Source organism: Macaca thibetana, chromosome 12, assembly GCF_024542745.1.
Source record: "Macaca thibetana thibetana isolate TM-01 chromosome 12, ASM2454274v1, whole genome shotgun sequence".
Taxonomy (NCBI): Eukaryota; Metazoa; Chordata; class Mammalia; order Primates; family Cercopithecidae; genus Macaca; species Macaca thibetana.
Window position 1 is genome coordinate 74,677,187 of NC_065589.1, and position 25,328 is coordinate 74,702,514.

Here is a 25,328-nt window from a genome sequence, read left to right on the forward strand (position 1 = left end):
GCCATAGGAAAATGATCATCTGTCAAGAGAACCTCTCACTTCTCCCATGGATGCATTTCTAAAACATTTTATAAATTGCATTTGTGCATATCCAGTTTTTTAATGCATTGGGGCAATTTGACTTTTAAAAGAATCTTATCTGTTGTCAAGTTCTATTTCTCTCTCCTTAAATAATTTTTAAAGTCACTTTCCTCATCATTATCCTCAATATAATAGCTAATATTTCCATTTCTCTAACTTGACTATTGCAGTGGCTTCCAATAGGTCTCTCTGCCTCCAGTTTCCTCCCATACAATCCACCCTTGACAGTGCTGACTCATTCTGATGCTTAAAAGCATGTTTTATGTATTTAAAAAGTGTTATATTAACATTTAACAAATATTTACGGAGTGTACTCTGTGCCAGGTGTTTTTCTAGGTACTGGGATACAGCAGTAACCCAAAGGAACAAAAAATCCTGCCCTCGGGGAGCTTATATTCTGCAAAGTTCATTCTTGTAATTATATATCTTTGCACCACATATTTTGCTACAAATCTTAGCAGACAGGAATAATGATGATGATGGTGGTGGTGGTTTCCATTTTGTTAAACTTCTATTATGTGTCATCCATTATCCTAAGCCATTATAACAACCCATGTGGTAGCTATTATTGTACTGATTTTTGCACAGGAGAAAACTGAGACTCAGAGAGTGAAGTCAAAGTCCAAAGGCAGAGACTTAAAAAAATGAGGCTAGGCATGGTGGCTCACACTATAATCTCGGCACCTTGGAAGGCTGAGGTGGATCACTTGAGACCAGGAAGTTCAAGACCATCCTGGGCAACATAGCAAAACCCTACTTCTCCAAAATTAAATAAAAATTAGCTGGGCATGGTGGCGCACACCTGTAATTCTAGGTACTTGGGAGGCTGAGGAAGGTGGATTGCTTGTGCCCAGGAGTTAGAGGCTGCGGTGAGCCATGATCATGCCACTGCACTCCAGCTTGGGTGACAGAGCAAGACTTTGTCTCTAGAAAAACTGTTGAGCTGGGCACAGTGGCTCACGCCTGTAATCCAAGCACTTTGGGAAGCCAAGTTGGGTGGATCACCTGACATCAGGAGTCTAAGACCAACCTGGCCAACATGGTGAAACCCAGTCTTTACTAAACACACAAAATTAGCTGGTGTGGTGGCACATGCCTGTAATCTCAGCTATTCAGGAGGCTGAGGCAGGAGAATCCCTTGAACCCTGGAGGCAGAGGTTGCAGTGAGCCGAGATCGTGCCATTGCACTCCAGCCTGGGTGACAAGAGTAAGACTCTGTCTCAAAAAAAATACAACACAAAACCCTGTCTCTACTAAAAACACAAAAATTAGCTGGGCGTGGTGGCAGATGCCTGTAGTCGCAGCTACTCAGGAAGCTGAGGCAAGAGAATCACTTGGCGGAGGCGGAGGTTGCAGTTAGCCAAGACTGTGCCACTGTATTCCAACATGGGTGATAAGAGCAAGACTCTGTTTCAAAAAACAAAACAAAACAAAACATCGAAGGCAAGATTTGAATCCAGCACTTTCTTTCTTCAAGACATTGGCCACTTCACTACACATCCTGTCTTAGATGTTCAAAGGGTTTATGAATAAATAATGGAACTCTATGGAAGCTCTTTGTAATACAAATAACCACTGCAATAATCTGTTTATAAAATGAAAATGTGATATACTTACTTCACCTAAAGCACGGTTTGCCCTCCAGGGGACATTTGGCAATGTCTGGAGGCACTGTTGATAGTCACAATGTCAGCAGCAGTGGTGCTACTGGCGTCTAGTGCGTAGAGGCCAGCGTGCCTTCATCTGCTATGACTAGTATAACAAAATACCTTAGAGTGGGTAGCTGACAAACAACGGAAATTCATTTTTACAGTTCTGGAGGCTGAAAGTCCAAGATCAAGGTGCCAGCAAATTAGATATTTACTGAGGACTTGCACTCTACTTCATTGCTAGTGCCTCTAGCTGCATCCTCATTTGGTGGAAGGAGTCATCAAGCTCCTTCCAGTCTCATTGATAAGGGCACTACTAATCTAACTCAGGAGGGCTCTGTCCTCATGACCCCATCTCCTGCTAAAGGCTTTTAATACTATTACACTGCCGATTAAGTGTCAACATATGAATTTTGGGAGGACAGAAACATTCAGACCACACCACAGGAAAACAGACCTCTACAATGAAGGGAACTATCTGGCACAAAACAGCGCCGAGACTGAGAAACCCTGACACATCATGAGGCAGTTGGATACATTTTAAAAACATTTAGACCCTTATTTTTCCTTTCTATTTTTAACATCGCTGGCTGAATGTACTCTTTATGCATTGAAATAAACCTTGTTTATATTTTAAAGGCACCCGCCTCCATCCCCATATTTCAACTTAAATTTAGTAATGGATTTTCCGGGAAAAGTGCATATCAGTTGAACACTTTTACAAAACATATATTTCTAAGTTTTAAGTACCGTTTTACCCAATTGTTTACAGAAACATTAACTCTAATGCTTTGTATAATTTTAAAATATTATTCATACTCTGTTCTTCGTTTATAAAAATGATGCCAAAGAGCAATGCCAGGGGACGTTCTTCTCTAAACCGATTGACTGTAGAAGTGATGGATCTGCACTGAGTCATCCACTCAAGCAAGTCTTCATCCTGGTAGCCCTTTGGAAAGCAGTTGACTAGAGACCGACATGTAGTCTGTGACTGTGGAACAGTTGTTTTTTCTGGGAGACTAACTGATCTGTGTTTGATTCAATTCTGTGACATTGATCTTGAGAGCATCATGTTTTCCTACTAAGTCCCAAGAACATTCCTGGCCTTCATAATCCCACCTCATGGTTTGAAAGTCAAAAATAGAAATTCATATGACAAAATGGAAGTCACATTCATTTGATCATTTTTTTTTTCCTTTAAAAACAGTCCTTAAAAGTTCTTTGGGGTAGGGTGGAGGCAGCACTTGAAGAGGTCAGCAGCCATGGCTTGGTATAAAGAGCTCCCCTGTTCCTCAGAGGCCTGGAATTTGTTTACGAAGGGCTCTGTTTCTTGACAGACATGACAAGACACAGTTTTTGAACTCCTCTACATCGAAGAGTGTACACTTACTTCAGCATGAACTTCTGCTTCCAGACCAGGGCGAGGTAGCTGCTTTACTCCAACTTTTGTAATGCTCCAAGAGATTAAGTGCCCTCATCTTCAGTGGACATCAAAGTTTTGATTAGACAACTAACTTTTCTAATAAATTTCTGGGCTTCTTCTGAATAATCTTTCAAAAATTTTAGGGAGATTTCTGTACATACACTCGGGAGACAAAAATCATGATTTCCCTGGAGTTTTTATTACATCCTCATTATTCTTACCTATTTCTTCAGTAGTCCTAGCAATGAGAACCAGACAAGATCATCTTGGCCAAACGACCAATGCTATTGGTTTACTGCCCCGTTTCAGTTGGAGACAAGAATGGTGGATCCTCGTCACCTCCACGGAGGGAACACAGAGAACATTCACTGTTAAAATATGATACCTATAATCAGGAAAACCTATGGTTTTACCATAGCAGTTTTACAGATGAGGTTATTTTTGGGGTGTTGAAAAAGCAGCAATTAAAAGTTCCAACACAGTTTATTCATGCCTCAATAAATTATTTCCCTACCAAGTATACTCTAAAGAAACACCTAACGTCTGGCCTCAGTGTCCTCACGGGCTAATGTGGCAATTATTAAGCGTGTAGAATTTGAGCAAACTTTCTAAACCTCTCCTGCATGTCTTACTCTAATTCCACAGCCCCTTAAATCGCCTCCCTGGGATCCAAGCGGCTTGGAAAAAATGAAGGAAGTCTGAACAGCCAGGGACCTAAGGAATCAAGTTTCATTTACTAAGAAAAACTAGAAGGACTGCGATTAGATTAGGCAAGGTGGGAAAGGGATACTGGCAGGTAAAGCGCCGGAAAGTTACAACTTGGGTTATTTTCTAACTGGCGTCTTGCAAAGGGACACCGTGTAGGTATCCCGCTCGCTAACTTGTAAATGAACTTCACGTTCTCTTTGGTGGCAGGAGAATTCTGAATGTGAGAACCTGGCGGCCGTTCAACGACCCCGCCCTCGGGGTCCCCAGGGGGCGTCCTCTGGCGAGCCTGATTGTCTGGGGCGAAGGCACAGGACTAGCAGCGAGGGAGGAGGAGAACCAGGGCCGCCGGCCCCGAAAACACACACAAAGCGGCCTGACTCTCCTTTGGTGGGAACTTCCCTGGCCGCCAGCGGAGCGGGAACGGGAGGGGGCGGCGGGGCGGCGGTTCCCTTCGCCGAGGCGGAGAACAGCGCGCGCTAAGCTCGGGGCGCGCGGCGAGCGCAGCGGCCGCCGCCTCCTCCCTTCCCCGCCTCCGCCGGCGCTGCCTCCTCCCTCCGCCCAGCTCGGCCTCTCTTGCTCCCTCCCCTCCTGGCTGGCTTCGGCGGCGGCGGCGGCGGCGGCGGGCGGGGAGGGCGTGCGCCGGCCGAGAGGTGTCGGCGGCGAGGCAAAGGAAGTTTCAAGTGGAAGGTCGTCCACCCGCCGGCGCGTCCTCCTGCTCTCCTCCGCAGCATCATGGCGGAGCCGAGCGGCTCGCCCGTGCACGTCCAGCTTCCCCAGCAGGCGGCCCCGGTGACAGCGGCGGCGACGGCCCCAGCGGCCGCGACAGCAGCGCCGGCCCCAGCAGCTCCCGCGGCCCCGGCCCCGGCCCCGGCCCCGGCCCCGGCGGCACAGGCTGTGGGCTGGCCCATCTGCAGGGACGCGTACGAGCTGCAGGAGGTTATCGGTCAGTGCTGCGGGCGCGGCGGGGCCGGCACAGGCCGGGCGCCGAGGCCGGGCGGGAGGCGCGGCCGGGGGCGGGAGGGGGCGCGGGATGCTGGGCTCGTCTGCATGCACGCCTTGGAGGCAGAGCGGCCAGCTTCAGGCCTACCGGCTTCAACAGTTTTTTTATTTTTTAAATGTATTTGTTCGTTCTCTGAGCGCTGGTGCTGCAGGAGGCGGCGCGGCGGATGTGACTCGCACTGCAGACGAGCCGCATGCTGCAAACTTTTATCTCCCGGATCGCCGGGGCGGTGGAGCGGGGGACCCGGCGGCGCCGCCGCATCTCCCTCCCCCCGCGTGCCGGGGCCGCAGCCCGTGGCCGATGGCCACGCGGACAGGCAGCCACGGGTGGGGTGGGGTTGCTGGGGCGCCGCCCTGGACTTCCAGTGCCCCGGGGGCCGCGTCCTGGGGGACTCTGCGGGCGCAGCAGCTCCTCTGCTTCACGTCGTTATCCTCTCGCCGTGGGTAACGGGGCCACGTAGAAGCCTCGGAGGCGCCAGTGCTTTCCCGAGGCCGGGGAGGATGCTGGCCTCTCTCCCTGACAGCCGCCACTCCACGCCCGCCTTGCAGCCCGGCTCTCCGCGCCACTCGGAGCGCCCGGGTACCCGCCTCCCTCCGTGCCAGGGTGCGCCGCCTGCCGCCCAGTCCGGCCCCCCGGGGAAAGCGGGTGCCCTGGCCTCCTGCCCTGCACCGGGCCGATGCTTCCCTCTGGTCCAGGCCGAGCTACAAGAGTGAAACCCGAGGCTGCCGGTGATCCGCTCCCTGCCTTTCGATGCCTTCTGGCCGGCTCACAAATATCACCTTATCTTACATTTTTAAATACCTGGCAGAGTCGCAGGGCTCGGCGTTACTTTTTCTTGGGCCAAGCACATGAAGGGCCAGGAGATTTGTTTTGTCCCTTCACCTATTGGATCATCCAGTTTGAGAGTCTTGTCACTTAGGGAAGCCTCCAGGTAAAGTGGGCCCTCAGCGTCTAACCTTACTGACGCAGGGATGGGATGTTGCCTTCCCAGAATCTTGGTATGTAAGTACAGCGATGAAAAAGGAGTTCAGCATATTTATCTTAAGTATTTTTTCTAACTTTCACTTAAAAAAATTCGTCACCTCCCTTTAAAACAAAACAGCTACAAAAATTTCATTAGGTGTTTAAATGAGCCTTTATCACCTGCTGTTGTGGAATAAAACATAGCATAGACGGAAATATATATATCACTATATGCGTAGAAATACGTGAGAAAATGTTGGGCAGGTCAGTAACCTAGGATATATACAAGCTTCAGATAACCTATAATAGGCATCTGTAGACAAAATTCTTTGAAAACCCAGATCTTCCATAATTTTTGACCAAAGACTCTCATGGGGTGAGTCTTCATGTCACTGCCTGAAATAAATAGCTTCAGGGACTTCTCAAAGCCTGGAATATTCCATGGAAACCTCTTTAACCTGGCATATAAGCCCTGTACCCTCAACCTGCCTGCCTCTTCCCATTGTCTCCTCTCACTGATTGCTTCCTGAATACACCGATGTCTTCCGCACATCTGGTCTTCCATTCTTTGCTGCCTTGCAGAGGCTCTTCCCTCCCGTGAGTGCCCATCTTTGTGTACTAAATCTCACTCTGCTTCCAAGGTGAGTGTGAATATTCTTTGAGAGGCCCTCTGCTTTCAAGGCAAAATGCTGTGGTTTCTTCTGCCCCTCTTTTTACAGACTTTATAGCATGTAACCTCATAGTTGTTATTTGTGCAACAAGATCTGAAGGCCTGCTATGTCCCAAGCATTGCCCCAGTTGCTAGCAATATAGAAATTAACAAAAGATCCCTGCCCTAAGTTGTTAGGAGACATAGGGAAAGGATCCTATAGGATGTGATGAGTAAGTGCTGGGAGAGCCCGAAGGAGGGAGTAACTGCCAGGAGAGAGAAGGAAGCAGAGTATTTCTTAGTAGAGGTCATATTTGAGCTAGGTTTTAGGTCTGAGTTTGTAAGGTGCTTAATTATTTCCACTGTTACCTTCAGTAACCAGCTGTGAACTCTGTTTCTGACAGGAAGAGGTGGGCCATAAAAGTTGAATAATGGTATCTACCACATAATTTTCCATAGAGTCCACAGGATTGGTAGAACTTATAATCAATTTATATACCTACTTGGTTAATTATTAGGGTTAAAATACAGACGTTGCCTTTTGAAAACAGTATTTTTTTGGTGAACTAATAAAATCTGAGTTTAAGTTGAGTGGGATTAATGGCAGAACTTCTTTCAGTTTGCAGTCCCAGCGGTGTTAATTATGGTGGTCAATTTAGTGGAAAAAAAGAAATTTTTTGTTGTTGTTGTTCTCAAACTCCTCTCAAACAGAGTTTGAGAACAAAAACACCTGCTTATTCTACCCTGACTTTTGCACATTTGCATTGTGGGAAGGGCTTTTCTATGAAAAATATGAAGTTTATCTCATATTTTCCCAACTAAAAGAGAAAGAGATGGCCTGTGTGGGGGCCCTGTTATTGAAAAATCAAATTGCTAGAATAGGTTTTTCGCAAGGGCTTCATGTTTATAGGGAATTACAAACCTGTTTCCATTTAGGGTTTAATGCTAGTTGAGCGATTAAGACTGAACTTGTGGTTAAGCACTTTTGCTTAAACATTACATGCAGAAGTTAGCAGTTCAAACACTGAACCAGTTTCAACATGAACGCCAGTTGACAGCCTTTGCTTCTACCCGCCATACGGCAGGTGTCATATGATATGACTCCAGCAGTGTGAACCGTGACCAGCAGCAGGAGGCTCAGATGTGCCTGAGCAGAAAGCCAAAGGAGGCACCATGTTTTAACTTTCCAGCATGGCACGGGCACGGAGGACTTTTTCTTTATTTCCTTCTGGGCAGAGTTTGGGGCCCGCAGGATTAGGAGAGAGTAAGTTTCCTAAAATCCAAACAAAGCACGTTCAGTTGTTTGACTTCTGTTTTAGAAAAATAAACACAGGATTTTGCAAGCCTAAAAATAAAGTTTTCTCTTTATTGTATTGTTGTTCTTGTGTTTTAAAAGGTCGGTGGAGAAACTGTAATGCTCTTAGGAGTATTCTGGTTCAGAAGTTTATTCATGACCTGTAAGTGATGTAGAATCGATTGGAAGGAGTTTTATATTTACAGAGGGGTTAAAAATGTTGGAAATTATTAAATTCCTTCTTCTAGCCATTGATATCCTTGTCTTAGTAGATTTCAAATATTTCTATCTTTTTGGAGGCTTTCCGACCTGTTTATACTCTTCAGCCTTGTTAATCTTTGTTCCGTACCTCTCTAAAGAAGGAATTTGGGGGTGAGTTGAGCCCCCAAAGGCAGGTACCTCTACCTTTAGAAGTATAAGGGGCACTTAAAGCTATGCCAGTTGAAAACTTAGTTTATTTGTTGGTGGTATTAATAATATTACCTAGATTTGCTAAACAGGGAATGAAAGTGAATCATGTAAGTGTTTACTTGGCCGTCTGTAATGGAATGGAGCTTCTCATTCAAAGAGTGGTAGTCACTGAAGTACCAGTTTCTGTATTTGAATCAGATGATTCCAGCAGTGTTGTTATCTTTGCTGAATTTCTTCTGAGAAACACTAGACTCCTGCCTCAACGTATATGTTTGATTTTCTTAGTTTTTTTTTTTTTTTTTTTTGCAGGATGCCCCTCTCTTTATGTAGTTTTATACTAGATTTCTCAGTGTTGCTTCACTTTTGTCCTGGGTGGTCATTTAGAATGACCTAAAAGTAACAAATTGCCATCTTAGTCAACAGGAAGAGTTTGAGTTCTAGAATCCTGGACGTGGTTTGACAGAGGGTTCCTTTGAATGCTTTACTTCTCTCCTATGAGGCTTTGTTTATCCATTGAGGTGTGTTTTCCTCAGGTCCAGGTAATAGTGCATATGGCCAGGTCTTTAAGCCTCTCGTAAAATGAGATTGTAAACAGCCCCGGGCATTCCCACTTCGCTCTGTGCTCTCAGAGTTTCTGTGGATTTAAATGGTTTGGGGCGAACACGGTGAAACCCCGTCTCTACTAAAAAAAAATACAAAAAAAAACTAGCCGGCGAGTGTTACTTGGCGTGAACCCGGGGGGCGGAGCTTGCAGTGAGCTGAGATCCGGCCACTGCACTCCAGACAGAGCCAGACTCCGTCTCAGTCTGGTTTTTATAGATATCCTAGAGGCAGTCTGAGGACAGTGGTACCTTTGCTGGCACTGGGGTAAGGGAACCGGAGCGCTGAGTGTGTGTTCTGATCTCCCAGACCTTTACACCAGGCTGCCTTGGTGCTGCAGTGCATCTTTGACCTTGATTAGTTTGTTTGTTGTTTTTAAAATACTAAATGATGCCTGAGACACTTTGTCTCAAAGAAGACAGGGCTTTGATTTTAATTTCATTTCACTTATTTTTTATAAGTAGAAAAATGTATATAGAAATGTTCTTTTGTATTTTTTATTATTTTTTTTGATGCAGGGTCTCACTCTGTTGCCCAGGCTAGAGTGCAGTGGTGCAATCATACCTCACTGTAGCCTGGAACTCTTGGACTCAAGTGATCTTCCCACATGAGCCTCATGAGTAGCTGGGACTATAGGTGCAAACCATCATGCCTGCCTATTTTTTTTTTTTTAAAGAGTTGGGGGTCTCACTATGTTGCCCAAGCTGGTCTTGAACTCCTGAGCTAAGCGATACTCCTGCCTTGGCTTCCCAACGTGTTGGGATTACAGGTGTGTGCCTGGCCTCTTTATATATATAATTTTTCTTTTTTTTTTTGTTTTTTGTAAGACAGAGCCTTGCTCTGTTGCCTGTGCTGGATTGCAGTGGCACCATCTCAGCTTACTGCAACCTCCGCCTCCTAGGTTCAAACAGTTGTCCTGCCTCAGCCTCCCTAGTAGCTAGTATTACAGGCCCGGCTAATTTTTGTATTTTTTGTTAGAAACGGGGTTTCACCATGTTGGCCAGGCTGGTCACGAAGTCTTGGCCTCGAGTAACCCGCGCGCCTCAGCCTCCCAAATTGCTAGGATTATAGGTGTGAGTCACTGTGCCCGGCCTCTTTTGTATTATTTTTATTGTGGTAAAATATACACAACAAAAATTATACCATTTTAACCATTCTTAAAGTGTGCAATTCAGTAGAATTAATTATATTTACAAGACAAATACTCTTTTAGCTGTCATGGGGCTGGGGGGAGATCTCAAGGTAAAAAGAAACTATGGTAAAGTGACTGCAATCCTTTATATTTGTATTTGATTTTTAACTAATGATATTATGAATTCTTCCCTGACTTTTATGGTTTATTGTATACTACATTTACTGACGGTGTTTGAAAATAAGTTGCAGTAGTGCTGGCCCTGGAGTCCGACAGCCTGGTCTGTTTCATGTCCTGCAGTGGCAGTCACTGATGCTGCGACCTTGAGCAAATGACTTAGATGTGTCTGCACTCAGTTTCCTCATTGGTAACATAGAGATGATAAAAATAGGGTTGTGAGGAATGAGAGAATGTAAAGCACTGAGAATCGTGCCTGGCACACAGCATGCTTTCAATTAGTCTTAGCCATAACTTCTATAGACTTCATTTGCTAATCAGATGCAAGTTATCAGGAGAGAACACAGTCCTATCTTTGGCAAGATTCTGGAGTGGCTTGAAGAGTTTCTCTGCTATGCTTCTAGCAGGGAGGAGGTAGGAAGGAGAGGTTGTTCCCTAGTCCCACTCTTCTGCTGGGCTGCTGGAAGGGGCTTATAAGGGGAGAGGCCCCCGAGGATCTGGCTTCTCCTTGCACCTCCACTGCTATGGGAGGAAACTGAAGAGACCTGTGGAGCTCCTGGCGATTTGGACAGCTCAGGGGTTTAGGTGCCAAATGGCCCTCTGACAAGTGATGAGAGCATCCTGCGGGAAGGTTGCTGAAGAGGAGCAGCCCATTATGAGAGGGCTCTGAGAACAACCTGCTAAGACTGCACTTTCCTCCACCTCTGAGTTTGCCTGGAGGCTGCCATGCTGGCAGGAAATGCTGCTGACTAAAAGAAACACTCCCTGTGTGTCCCAGCCAGTGTGAGGACAGAGGCCTTCATTTTCAGATAAAGTCATCACCATGGCTTCCCTGTCTCCTCCTTTCCCTCTCTGCTTTTCCCTCAGTTTATAAATATTCTCAAGCCTGTCTCTTATCTTTAAATGACAAAAGAGAACAAAACAAAACACTCTCCCTGTTTCTTTCTCCTCTGGCTACTCCCTTATCTCATTTCTTCCTTTCACTGCTAAACTGTTTCAAGGAACCTCCCATTCCCTCTCTGCCCACTGCAGTCTGGCTTCTGCCCTTTCCCTGAGAAACCCAAGTTACTGTCTCTGAAATCACTGTGACTCTTCTGTGGCCAGAGCCAGTGGACACTGCAGTCCTTCTTTCTGCTCTCTGCAGGGTTAGGTGCCATCTTTCATTCTCCTTTTGGAAAGGCATTTGCTTGAGCTTCCATGCCATGCCTTCCTTCTGGACTTCCTGTACTCCGCTGCCTGCCTCGGATGCAGGATCCACATCTCTATCTGTTTGAGGCTTCAACTACCACCTGAAATGCCGAGATCTTCCTGACTATAGACCAGTGTTTGGACTACCTTTTTAATGTCTTCGTTTGAATGTTTCACAGGGACTTCATACAGTTAAACTCATTGTCTCTCCACCCTTGCCTCAGTCCTAATCTGGTTCCTTCTATATTCATCTTCTTGAGAGGCTGGCCATCCTGTACTTTCCTGTCTTCGTCCATCTCTCACATCTGTTTGGTCACCCAGTCCTAAATACTCCACCTCCTTGAAATCTTCTTTGATTTGACTCTGACTCTTCATGTCGGCCACCACTGGTTTAGTTCAGGCCCTTATCGATTCTTATTTGGATGATTGTAATAATTTCCTAATCAGGTTCCTTTTTTCCATTCTTGTTTCTGGCTGTAGTGTGCATTGCTACCAGAATGATACTGATATACCAAAATTCTTTATCACGTTTCTCCCAGGCTGAAACTCTCAAGACTAATTTGAAGCACAGTGCTTAAGGTCTTTTGGGAATTGTCTCTTGCCTCCCTTTTCAGCCACATCTTGTCATTTCCAGTCTCAGGACAGACTCTCCAGCCAGTGGGAACGTTTTGCAGTTGCTGAAATGCCTCTTCTAGGCAAGATTTCCCTCTGCTTGGAACACCATTCCAAGACCCTTATTCCAAGATCCTTCCTTCCATTTTCATCTATGTAGCAAAGAGCTCTGTCTCTTCTTTTAAATATCGCCCTTATTGAAGTATAATTTGCATGTGGAAAAGTGTACATATAAAAAATGTATATCTTGGTGCATGTTCATGAATTGAACACACCATGTAACCAGCACCCTGACTGGGCCTCCCTTCTCATACCCTGAACAGGTGGTTTCTTGTCACACAAATAATCTCTGCCTCTAGAGCCCCGCTCCTGACTTGCCCTTCAGGCTCTGTTGGGTCTTTCACTCCCTGGCAGTTCTCATACTGTCTGCAAATTGTTTCTTCCTTGCTAGCCTGGCTGTAGACTGTTAAGTCTTCTTTGAGGACAGGGTCTCTCATCTCCATACCCCGCATGTCATAATAGGTATTTAATAAATGTTTTCTGGATGAAGGTGTGAGTTTTGGATAAATACTCCCTCCCCACCTTGTGGAAGAGGAACATTGCCTGACGTCTAAAAATTTGCCTCGCTGGATCCTGAGGATTTGATCTTGCCTGTGGTTAATTATGGTGCTTATTTAGTTGCGTTTGGGCCAATCAGCTTAAAGGACTCTGTAGAAATTAGCTCATTAATCCTCACAGATGAAGAGTAAGCACTTTGAGTGCATCCACCTGCATGTGTTGTGGAGGTAGGCATGCAGAGGCCTGGCTCTCCTGAGGTCATAGGACTGAGAGGTGGCCTTTCTGGCTGGATGAAAGGACCCAGAGCTCCCTGCCACAGTTCTGGCATCCATAGACATTGTAGGGTGGAGTGGGGAAGTCCCACACTGCCCTTCAAAAGCTCTAGAGCTTTGTTTTCTTGAGTATACCAGTGATCTCTGTCTCTTGCTGTTCATGTATTTATATATAACGCTCACCTTGAAGTGCTGTTGAACGTCTTCCTGTGTAGGAATCAGGACTGCTGGAGACCATCAGGGATATAGGTGAAACACAGGAGCGGAACTGCAGAACAAGTGGCTTTCAAAGGTTGTTATGATGGCAGGAGTTCTATTTTTATAAATTATAAAAATATTTTTTTAAGGGACTGACAGGATAGGGTGGGTGTGGTACCTGCTAAGACCATAGAACCAGGTCATTCTTTTTAAGTCAAAACCGATCTAATAGATGTTATAATTCCTTTACAGTGTACTTTTTGGGAAAGTTTTTTTTCCTATTTAAATATAATTCCCCATGTAATCATGTGAAGTCATACATTCTCCTCTAGGATAGTTTTGTTTAGATTATACCAAAACAGCTCTTAGTCGAAGTGATTCAAGTGTTTCTCTTTTCCCTATCTGCCATTAATTGGCCAAGTTTTTGATACTAGACAAGAATTCAATATATTAATTAAAAAGGCATTTCAGACTTGGCTTAACTGAAAAGCAGAAGAGAAATAAAAATCCTTTAGAGAATGGATTGGCAGTACTTTATTTCTAGAGTTGATTTAGATAAATACTTTGGAATCTGTTGTGAGTAAATGATATATTTCAAATTTCTTCTCACTTGCCAAATAGTCATTTGAGAATAAACTCTGGCTTAGCTTTAAGAAACTTCTTGGACATTGAGGATTGAGATGAATTGACCTTTTAAACTGATTGTGTAGTTTGATATATGGGGAAACATTTTAAGATAGAAATGGTAGAGACCTCTACATTCATATTATCCCTGATTTTATTTTGAAACCTCTTCCAGGTAAGTGGCATTTAGTATAATTCTCAGAAGCCTAGTATTGGGGGTGCTCGTGGGATTCTTCCCTTAGGTAAAAATACACATTTTATTGACATTTATGGGTTTAGGTTTCTAACCTTTAGTTACCACTGGAGCTATTTGTCAGAAAAACTAGATGGAAAGTAGAGGTGGATGACCTCTATGATAGATCTTCATTCAGGGAGTATTTTGGAAGCCAGTGACCTGTGATAGTTGTGAGACTTCTCATAATCATTCTGTGGATTAATTCTTAGAAGAATCAATGATTTTGTTTTGAACTGGTTGCATCAATTTGAACCAGAGTTTGTATTAAGGGTATTCCAACTGCTTATTTCCTACTCTGTTTAGTCTGGGGATTGAAAAAGAGTTATATTTTGGGGGGTTAGTGCCTATTGACCTATCCTGTGTAGCTTAGATTTTAATTTGAATCATCTGGTTCTCTTTCTTTCTCTCTGGCAATGTCACTATCTCTCTTTGTTTAATTATGGGGTGCCTCAAGAAAGCAGAGGAAGAGGAGCAGCAGATGGGGGTTCCTGGGGAAAGAATGGCAGGTCATTGCTGGCTTTTATAAGTAAGTTCCTAGGGTGGCACAAGAGTATAGAGAGAATTAGGAAATTTAATTTTAGAAGAGACCAAAGGAAAAAAAATCCATCCCAGCTGCTTTGTCTTGTAACTGAAAACTCTCTAATGGCCAAAGTTGAAGAAACTTGCCTATGGCCACGAAGTCCTTAGGATCCCAGACTCATGATTCTGCCCTAATTCAATATTTTCTTCCACTTATATCACATTGTTTCCTTATTGGTGTAAAGACAGATGTTAGAAATGTTTCTGACTTGGGCCAGCTGCGGTGGCTCACGCCTGTAGTCCTAGCACTTCGGGAGGCCGAGACAGGCAGATCACAAGGTCAGGAGTTCGAGACCAGCCTGGCCAATATGGTGAAACCCTGTCTCTACTAAAAATACAAAATCATTAGCCGGGCGTGGTGGCACATGCCTGTAATCCCAGCTACTCAGGAGGCTGAAGTAGAAGAATTGCCTGAACCTGGTAGGCAGAGGTTGCAGTGAGCTGAGATCGCGCCACTACACTCCAGTCGCGCCACTACACTCCAGCCTGGGCAACGACAGAGCGAGACTCCGTCTTAAAAAAAAAAAAAAAAAAAAAAAAAAAAGATTATTGACTCAATAAATTTTAAACTATTAAAACTTTTTTTTTTTTTTTTTTTTTTTTTTTTTTGGTAGAGATGGAATCTTACTATGGTGCCCAGACTCTTCTCAAACTCCTGGTCTCAAGTGATTCTCCTGCCTTGGCCTCCCCAAAGTACTGGGACTACAGGCATGAGCCACTGCACCCGGCCTATGACTCAATTTTAATAGAGTAAAAATATATCTGAGAACATATTTATTATGTAGGAATCAGTAAAAAGCTATGCCTTTAGGGGCATTAAAATGATTTTTATTTACCTATATTTATTCATCAGGGCATGTTTATTTAACATGTAACCAGGTTATATGTAAACATACAGTGTCTTCATTTCAGCCATCACCTTTTGCCTGGCCTATTACAGTAGATTATATTTTTAATCTTGGGTGATCATCTGTCAGTGAGGTGGAGGTGGATGTGTGTTGTAAAGTAAGGTTGAGGAGCAGGAAGTTGAGGGTTGACGAAAAGTACGTGAAATAGACATACTGCATGACCGATCATTAGTTGGAGGGAGGTGGTCCCTTAGGCGGGGCTGGTATTTTATAACAGAGCAGCAGCAGTGTTCCCAGAAGAAAGGGGCTAGCACCACACTGTCTAGCTTGGTAGCCACTAACCACATGTGGCTATTTACATTTAAATTAATTAAGTAAAATTAAAGAAATAGAATATAGTCCTTTGGTTGCACTAGCCACATTTCAAGTGCTCACTAATGAACTGTGGCTATGACTGCCTTGTTGGATAGTGCAGATACAGACTGTTTCCCTCCTCACAGAAAGTTGTATGGGATGGTGCTGAATGGTAATTTCTTGAAAGTGTTCAAAGACTGGCTAAATACTACTATAATGGCTGTAAGTAGTATGAGGCCACCTTTTTATAACATGCAAAGGTATTGCCACTGACTTACTAAAAAGGAGACACGCATCACCTGATTTTTAAAAAATCTTTTGTTTTCACTCTGCCTATTTGCAAGCTAGTCAATTCATCTTTTCAGAGGAAGAGTATTCTTGTGTGTGGTGAAACAGATACCCCTGTTGACTCAGGAGGATAGTTTTGAAGTATAAGTTTTTATCTTACTGACTTACATCATTTTGGAAATGTTCTTGTGATGGCTAAACACAGATTCTGTCCAAATGAAACCTAGTACTTTCAGAAATATCTAAATGTGACATTTCTTTAAAAAGATCATTTTAGAGTCTTTGGGTTGGATATCGTAGTCAGAAATCACTTCGGTTTGTCTTATGTTATGAAGAAGGGACTGATTATATAGGTTTAAAAAATGAAATTACAGAGAAATTCTGAAATTAACCCTAATTAGGAAAAATAATACCAAAATTAATTTTAGTCACTTAAACGGTGAATTTGAATCGTAGTCCCTTCTTTTCCTTTGAGTTAGAAACATTTTGGTATTTGAGTGATTCAAGGATTAATAGTTTATCCTTACAAAGCAAGTAAAACATCATTTAAGCCAGTACCTTAATAGAAATTCAAACTCAGCAAGCACTATTTGGGTAGGGTACCTGCTCTTTTGGGAGAAGGAATTAATGACTGAGGGGTGGGGAAAAAAATCTGTATAGGGGGATTAAGTGGGTTTAATTTTGGGCAATTCAGGAACAGTGTGTGCTTTCTCACATTTAGTGTCCCTTGAGTGACCGGAGCTGTAGCGGAGAATGTTTTACTATGTAATCCCTTTAAAATTTTTCCTTGTATATGCCCTTTCAAGTTTCTGAAGTCTTAAACCCAGTGCCTGACCTTAAACACGAGTTGTTGTGGAAACATTTTTAATATGGCACCTTTCAGTAGTCGGGGGTGGCTGAAATAGGACTAGGGAAAGTGTTTCTGTGTAGTTTCAAATTGTGATCATTAGGATGAACTTAAGAATAGTAATATTTTTGGCATAAGTCAAGATCGGGGCTAGAGTGTTTATCTTTAATAAATACCCACCAGTTGTTTAACAAGTGACGATCTCTGATCTCTAGGGCCAAGAGATGCTGAGCCTCTCAGTTCATCTGTAGCCATTTTTCTGATTGTCTTCATAAATGCTACAAGACTTTCTGAAGGCTATAATTTCATGTCCTGTTCTTTTTTCTTTTTTCTTTTTTTCTTTTTTTTTTTTTTTTTTGAGATGGAGTCTTACTCTGTTGCCTGGGCTGGAGTGCAGTGGCACGATCTCGGCTCACTGCAACCTCCGCCTCCCGGCTTCAAGCGACTCTCCTGCCTTAACCTCCCGAGTAGCTGGGATTACAGGCACCCGCCACTACGTCTAGCTAATATTTTTTTGTACTTTTAGTAGAGACAGGGTTTCACCATGTTGGACAGGCTGGTCTGAAACTCTTGACCTCGTGATTTGCCCACCTCAGCCTCCCAAAGTGCTGGGATTACAGGCGTGAGCCACTGCACCTGGCCTTCATGTCCTGTTCTTTAAAGCCCATTGGAAATAGATAATATAGGCAGCTTTGTAACTTATATTTTTGCTTAAACAGCCTTTATGGAAAAGGGGGATAGTTGAAGTTCCAGTGACTAGGACAGGTAAAACTTACAGTTGGATGCTCGTTTTGTTCATCTATCATATTAAAAAATGAAATTATTTTTAGCCATATGTAGTTGTTTAAAACTAAATATTTCCTTGTCTTTTGGAGCTACCTGGAAGAGAGGGAGTGACAAAAATAGGAAAGATGATCTTTATGAGGTATGACTGACTTTAAATTAATCATATCAGAATTGTTATATACAGAAAGTGTTCTTTCCTTCAGGGGATGTGTGGGAGGGTGTCCATTTTTACTTTATAGCTACATTTTTTTTAAATGAAAACTTAGATCTTTTGCCACAAGCAGGCTGATGTTGCCATCGGAAGACTGGGTGAAAAATGTGATGGCGAGTGTGTGATTTGTGACTCCTGTGTGTGTCCCTGCACTCTGATGATGTGATGAGTGTAACTATGGATCTTACCAGGGGCACCGTGTGATCCGTGGAGGTCTTGGAGTCTCTGGTGCCTATTATTGTAAGGAGTGCACCATCCAGGAGAAGGACAGAGATGGCTGCCCAAAGATTGTCAATTTGAGGGGCTCTAAGATCTCTTCTATGAACGCAGAAAATACGGCTTCAAGAAGAGGTGATTGGTGGGTGGCCCCTTCCTCCCCCCACATCAAGCTGCTGCAGCTGCCAGAAAAGATGCCTACTACTACCAGCAGAAAGGGAGCGGAGCCCAGAGCATCACCAGGAGTGTCTGCTAGTGTACTGGCACTTGGCCACCTCCTCCTCTCCCTTCACCTGGACACGTGGTAGGGATGGAAAAGGATTCTTCACAGAGCACTCTGGCACACTGTATCAGAGGAAAATTGATAGATTAGTTAATGGTTTTTCTTGAATTCGAGAAGCAAAGATCTGTTCTCCATATTGATATGTTCTCCCTCAACCAAGATCTTCTAAAAAGAAATAGTATTTTAGTCTTTGCTTGAGGAGTTGACTGTGAAGCTACGCCCAGTGAAAAGTATGTTCTTGCAGCAGCTCTGGTGGCAGCTGTCCTTGAGGAACCTTCGGAGTGTGGTGGGAAGCTATCAGAATAAGAAGTGTAGCCATTTACTCTTTTAACACTTGTGCTGGTGTCATGTTATTTTCCTTCTGAGAAATTGAAAATCCTTTCTGTTGTTATTATTTTGATAAAGGTGGTGTTTATTTTCTGGTAAACAACAACAACAACAACAAAATTAGCCATTTCTATCAGTCCTCCTATGAAGAAATGAGACTAATTTTCTAAGGTGACATTAATTTGCTTTTAAAATACTTCCAAAAATGTTTTAAGCAATGGTATTTGTATTGGAATAAGTATGTAACCTTACAGAATGACTCTTTAGCATGATAGTGCTGTTAGTTGTTTACCATCAGTTTTGTTTACTATTATTTGTAATAAATTCTGGATCACTATTTCATAGAAGTGATAAGACTAGGACTTGGTTGGAGATTACAGTGAGCCGTTGGCACAGAGGTAGGGATTGCAAAAGTAAAAGCTGATGGTGGCTGAGAGGAGTTTGGTAGGGTGGTGGATGGGATTCTACAGTCAGGTCTGCGAAGCCAGGGAGAAAATGGATGGACTGATTCTGAGGCAAAGACTAGTACACAGCAGCAAGAGACCTCAAGAGACCTCAGACCTGAGCAGGTCTGAGAAAGGGGGAGAATAAGAATTTGGGGGCATTTCCAAGTTTACAATTTGCAGGACTTGACAAGGGGTCAAGGCAAGGAAATTGGCAGGGAGAGTGTAATTTTTCCAAGGATGATTCAGCAGCAGCCTCTTGTCGAGGTAGGTACCTCTTTTGAAGTTTTGCCATCAAGGGTGCCTCTGACAGACTGAAAGGCTCGGTTCTCTCATCATGGATTCTGAAATTCACTGTATCAGCTATCTATAGCTGTATAACAAACCACCCCAAAACTTAGTGGCTTAAAGTAAGGACCATTTTACTTGCTTATAATACAAGTTAGCAATTTGGGTTTGGCTGGGCTGGGCAATTCTTCAGTTTGGGGTCAGACCCACGGTCAGCTTGGCTGGGGCTCTGTTTTCAAATGGTCTCACTTGCGTGTGGGGTGGTTGGTGGTGGCTGTTGACTGGCCCTCACTTTTCACTGATTTCTCATCCTGAAAGAAACTTGCCTGAACTTTGTTTCTTGACTGCAGCAGTGTTCTAAGATAGTGAGAATGGAAGCTGCAAGGACTCTTGAGGCCTAGTCTTGGAAAGTCACACAATGCCACTCTGCCACATTCTGTGGGTTAAAGCACATCACAAGGCCAGCTCAAATTCATAGGGAAAGGAAATAGATTTTTCTACTTTTTGGGAGGAGTGGTAAAATCACATGGCAGAGGGATGTGTATACAAGGATGGTAGGAATTCTTATTGCCATTTTGCAGATTCCTTGCCACAGCAGCTTAATTTAGCACAAGGAAGATGAATATACAATGTTTGTCATTCATCTAACTTTTGTTTTTCACATGTGTTAGGGGAAATTATTACCCAACAACCTTGTCTACACTCTCATTGTTATAGTGCCATGGTTTATAGGTTTCATGGACTATAGGTTTCATTGCTGTATGAACTAAGCATCAGAGTGATTTTTGCTATAGAAGTGACTTCGGGAGTGTGTCGCTTGCTAAACAATCTAAAAATGTTGATTCCAATGTGATATTTGAAGGGTGAGGGAGGGTGTGTGTGTGTAATGCTGATCCTTTTTTAGCCTTGAGGTGTTTTATTCCAGACTGAGTTTCTTAAAACTCAACACCACATTAAAAATATAGATTGTTTGCATGCATATGTATTTGTTTCTCCTGCCACCTACAAGTCATGAGCTAGATTTGTCACAGCCGGAAAAATAACACATTGTCTGTGTATCACTCAATTTAAAGGTAGATTGTTGCTTAGATAATTAAGGAAGTTTCTTTACTTTGAAGTCAGTCCAGCAATATTTTATTCCATGTTTCACAGTTTTTCAAGAAGAATTGCTGGCCTATTAGGATAGAAATATTAGAAGCTTAATAACAGTTATTGACAGAATTACAGAGTTGCCCCTCTTCATTTTTTTTAGTTCTTTTTTTTTTTTTTAGTTTAGAAATAATGGGAGATGTACTGTTTACCTTTTATTTATTTATTTTTTGAGTTGGAGTCTTGCTCTGTCGCCCAGGCTGGAATGCAGTGGTGCGATCTCAGCTCACTGCAACCTCTGCCTCCTGGGTTCAAGCAATTCTCCTGCCTCAGCCTCTGGAGTAGCTGGGATTATAAGGCGCCTGCCACTACGCCTAGCTAATTTTTGTATTTTTAGTAGACACGGGGTTTCACCATTTTGGCCAGGCTGGTGTCTTGGCCAGGCTGGTCTCAAACTCCTGACCTCGTGGTCCACCCACCTTGGCCTTCCAAAGTGTTGGTTTGCAGGCGTGAGCCACCGCGCCTGGCCTATTTTACCTTTTATTAAGTTGTAAAGTCTTTCTGGTAAAAGCCCTTATCATAAAATGTTATACGCTTTTAGATGTGGGAAGAGGGCTAAGTGTTATCTTTATAAAGTTAGAGATTTAAAGGCTAAGTGACCTGTTTATTACATTGGAAGACAGGTCTGGACGTGGAATTAGAATTGTAGCGCGTCCTTCCCGTGGCTGACCTGGGTTCCTTTCTCATGTAAGGAAGAAGCACTGAGAAAAAGATGTTATCTGGATCTCTGAGGTTATTAAAAATTCCAAGCTTATTTAATTAAATTAAATTAATTAATTTATTTATTTGAGATGGAGTTTCGCTCTTGTCCAGGCTGGAGTGCAATGGCACAATCTTGGCTCACTGCAACTTCTGCCTCCTGGTTCAAGCGATTCTCCTGCCTCAGCCTCCCAAGTAGCTGAGATTACAGGCATGTGTCACCACACTAGGCTGATTTTGTATTTTTAATAGAGATGGGGTTTCACCATGTTGGTCAGGCTGGTCTCAAACCCCTGACCTCAGGTGATCTATCCACCTCAGCCTCCCAAAGTACTGGGATTACAGGTGTGAGCCGCTGAGCCTGGCCCTATTTTAAACTTCTCAAATATTATACAAACAATAATATATGGTCATTGTAGAAAATTTATATAACACTGATGAGTGAAAAGCAGGAAAATAACCTTATCACCCAAGGCTAGATACTGCTTGAATTTTGATGTAGGAGTATATATTTACTTAGCATAGGACTTTAAAAAAAAAAAGCGTAAATTGATATTTTTGGAAATGTCTACTTTTTTTGTATTCCCAGTACTTTCACATTTAATTTGTCAGAGCAAGTAAAATAAACTAGTCTTAGATTAATACTTGCTTGGCAAAAGTGATTTTGTTTCTTGAGATTTTGGCATACACTGATAGGCAAGCATGCCTTATGATTACTGCAAAGTGTATAAGTGTATTTTTTCTCATACTTAAATGTTTTCAGAATCACAGAATATATCTAATACAATCTAATCTTAATGTTTGTGTTACAATTTAGATTTTTTAGGAGTATCTATTATACTTTGCCTTTTGTCTTCCAGATACTATTGGATCACCTTATTCTGATATTTGGCACGTCAATTGGTAGAAAAATTGTTTTGGCCAGGCGCGGTGGCTCACACCTGTAATCCCAGCAGTTTGGGAGGCCAAGGCAGGCAGATCACGAGGTCAGGAGATCGAGACCATCCTGGCTAACACGGTGAAACTCCGTCTCTACTAAAAATACAAAAAATTAGCCAGGCATGGTGGCAGGCACCTGTGGTCACAGCTACTCAGGAGGCTGAGGCAGGAGAATGGCGTGAACCCGGGAGGCGGAGCTTGCAGTGAGCCAAGATCGCGCCACTGCACTCCAGTCTGGGCGACACAGCAGACTGTTTTAGTTTTTTTGTTTTTTGTTTTAGTTTAGAAATAATAGAAGGAAGGAAATTGTACTGTTATACCATCTCAAAAAAAAATTGTTTTACAAAAAGTTCTGCCACAGAGAAGTTAAGAGTCAGTAACTTTCTTACTGTTTGTGGATATGTTTGAACAGAGTAGTGACTTTTGGATTTCATAGTGACTTCGTATCAAACCTAGAGCTGGCAGTGTGAGGATTTTCTAGATGAGTTAAATATGTGGTATCTTTTTGTAGAGCTAGCTAAATGATTTCATACGGGTGTGGGAGAAATGAATAGGAATTTAATTTGATGATATGAATGTTGAATTTTGTGGTCTTCTAAATTTTAATGATTTTATAGTATTTAGAACAAAAGGACAAAATAGCTTTTGGCATGACTAGTCTTTATTTAAAAAGTTTTTAAAGTTACAAATGTGTAATATTTGTGAATCAAGTAGATGAAAATAGCTCCCAACTTTCATTGCCCAGAGATGGGCTGTATAGCCAGTTTAGTGTGTGTCCTTGCAGATGTTTTTCTATGTATACATCTATATAAAGATTTTTCCAAAATGTAATAATTTTACATGTAATGTGGAAACTATACATAATGTTCTGCAACCTGTAAATTTTACCTCTTCAAAGTAATATATATTACTTGGGTATTTTACTTCTGTATATTTTCTGTAAATATTTTTAGTAAAGTGTACACATTATAAATATTCACAGCTGTCATTCCAGGCCATTTCTCAGAGATCCACCTCCTTTAAAAATACCTATTCTGGATCCATTTCTGTTGTATGAGTACAGCTTAATTTACTTAACTAATTCCTTTCTTGATGAACTTATTATTTCCAAGTTTTTATTATTTCTGTGGGATAGATGTCCAGAATTTCAGATGGCTAGGGCCAGTGGTGTTGCATTTATACTTTTGATAGACACTGTGAAAATTTTTTCCAGTTGTACTAATTAAATGCTAGCTTAGTTGCTCCCATTACTGACCTTAAAGGTAACAGGGAGTTAGAGTGAGAAGGCATCTTGCCTTATTCCCGATTTGACCCAGACCTAAAATATCTAAGGTTAGGAGAAAATGGTGGGTGGGGTGGGATGGTTGGGTAATTGTGGATTGGAAAAGAAAAAAATTATCGCCTCAGTTTAGGGAACGAAAGTTGCATCACTTATGGTCTAAAAAATGAAGTGTGATGAAGTTTATTCATATGAGCAAATTTATGGAAAATTTTTTTGAATTGGTGAGAAGTCTGGATCATAGAATATAACAAAATTGGTTAATCTACCCTTTAGGTTATAAGGAACAGGGACTCACTAAAATAACCCAAATAATGGGGCATTCTTTATAAAGATAGATGTGGGAATAGGGGGACAGGAATCTCATCCCTAATCCTGGGTTTTCTAGCATCCCTGGAAAAGTTGAGGATCTCGGTCTTGGGAATTGCAGTGAAATGTCTATGTATGGACTGGGAAGTGGATAAGGCCTCAGCAGCAGGAAATTTTGGGTCCTCACTATTCTGGATCCTCTAACCTTAGTGTAACCAGCCAATCAGTGTGTGTTTGCTTTGTTCATGCCTACCTGCTTCTCTGGCTGTTTTTACTTGGCTTTCTTATCTACTCTCTGTGCATATCTTCTCTGTCATGTCGTTTCTACTTAGTCAGAATTTTGGCTCATTCATAGCTCCCTCTCTCTTCTTTCCCTGTTAGCCACAAGTGTGGCTGCTAATTGCTGGATTCTGTCTTTACTTCCCAATCTTAACCCCAAAGATTGAGAATCTAGTTTTTAGTGAGTCCCTTCATAGAACTCCTGACTGCCCTAAACTCAGGCACCCTCTTTGGATAAGGGTGTAGCCTCGGAAGTTCCTGCCTGGGAAGGAATCACAAGTGTGGCAGGCACCACTAGTGAGTGTTTTATGTAATGTTACTCTTAGGTAAGTAACTGGTCACCTAAGGTGACACTTGGCTTTAAAAGGAAAGAAAGAGACAGAGACGACATATCACCCCAATCAGCAAAATGTAATCCTGATCTAATGTACTTTCTTTGTTAAAATATATACTTACAATGTGTTTAAAGAGCAGTTTATTATTTTGAGTCAATAAATAACTTTCTTCCCTAGGAAGAACCTCCCTTTTTCCTTATGGATTGTAAATCGGGAAATCTTATGCCCGGTTTCAGTTGTAAATTGTCTTAAATTCTGAAATAATGATACCTGAATCCTGAGATATGGTCTGGTCTTGCCTTTTCTGCTGGATTTTGAGTACTATGAAGTAGCTCATCCTGTTTATGTAATGGTGAAAAAATTCTGAAAAATATACTTGGAACCTGATACTCTTTGAGGAACTAATTTTCCTATGTCAATAGTTTTATCAGCAGTATCTTCTCCGTGGATATGGAGAAGAGAATCTGATCCTCCCAAATTTTATGATGTATTTGGTGATCCAGTGTTTCAGAGATGAAAGTTTGTTAATATCCTCTGGAAGATTTCTCATGGTTGCTTTGTTTTCCTCTTGAGAGTCACTATTAAGTATCCCTTTTTCCCCTGTTCTCTTCCTCCTGAACCCCGTTCTGCTTCACTTTCAAAATGATGTCTAGAGGGTTGGATGTGTCAGTGATCATGAACTGCTGAGTCCTAAACTTTGGTGTCTGTGTCCCTCAGAACCTCAAAGGGCAATTTCCCTGTGACTTTTTAAAATGAAAACGATGTTCACAAAGTGCTTTCTTAGTTTGGTTTCAGATCACTTGAAATGCAATCTGATTTGAGAGGCAGTGTTTAAGCTCCTGTTTACCAAAAGGCTGTTTTGATTATCATTTTGCAGGAATTGTTGCTGGGTAAAAGACAAATGAACAACATACTCGGAAGAGATGACCAAATGGTCTGATTTCGTGTTGGCAAGTTTCTTCTGGTGGTCTTGAATCTGCATTTTAATCTCCTTAAAAATGCCTTTTTAGTACATATACAAAATTAAACATTATTATTTTATTAAAAACTATGGAGTGCTCCTTATTATTTAGGAGAAAAATCTTTTAAATCCTT

The 25,328-nt window shown here is 42.5% G+C and overlaps 1 protein-coding gene and 1 pseudogene across 2 annotated transcripts in view; both read left to right on the forward strand.

Moving 5' to 3' along the window:
• The first annotated feature begins 4,369 nt into the window (after window positions 1–4,369).
• STK39 (serine/threonine kinase 39) overlaps window positions 4,370–25,328 on the forward strand; it is a 293,703-nt gene continuing 272,744 nt past the window's right edge. The window contains exon 1 of the mRNA XM_050752820.1: window positions 4,370–4,804. Coding sequence (XP_050608777.1) covers window positions 4,594–4,804 — 211 coding nt within the window. The 5' untranslated portion in view covers window positions 4,370–4,593. The remainder of the gene's footprint in view (window positions 4,805–25,328) is intronic.
• Window positions 15,652–22,444, forward strand: LOC126933124 (PHD finger-like domain-containing protein 5A; annotated as a pseudogene). The gene is made up of 2 exons (XR_007718429.1): window positions 15,652–15,777; window positions 17,743–22,444. The product of XR_007718429.1 is annotated as a PHD finger-like domain-containing protein 5A (transcript).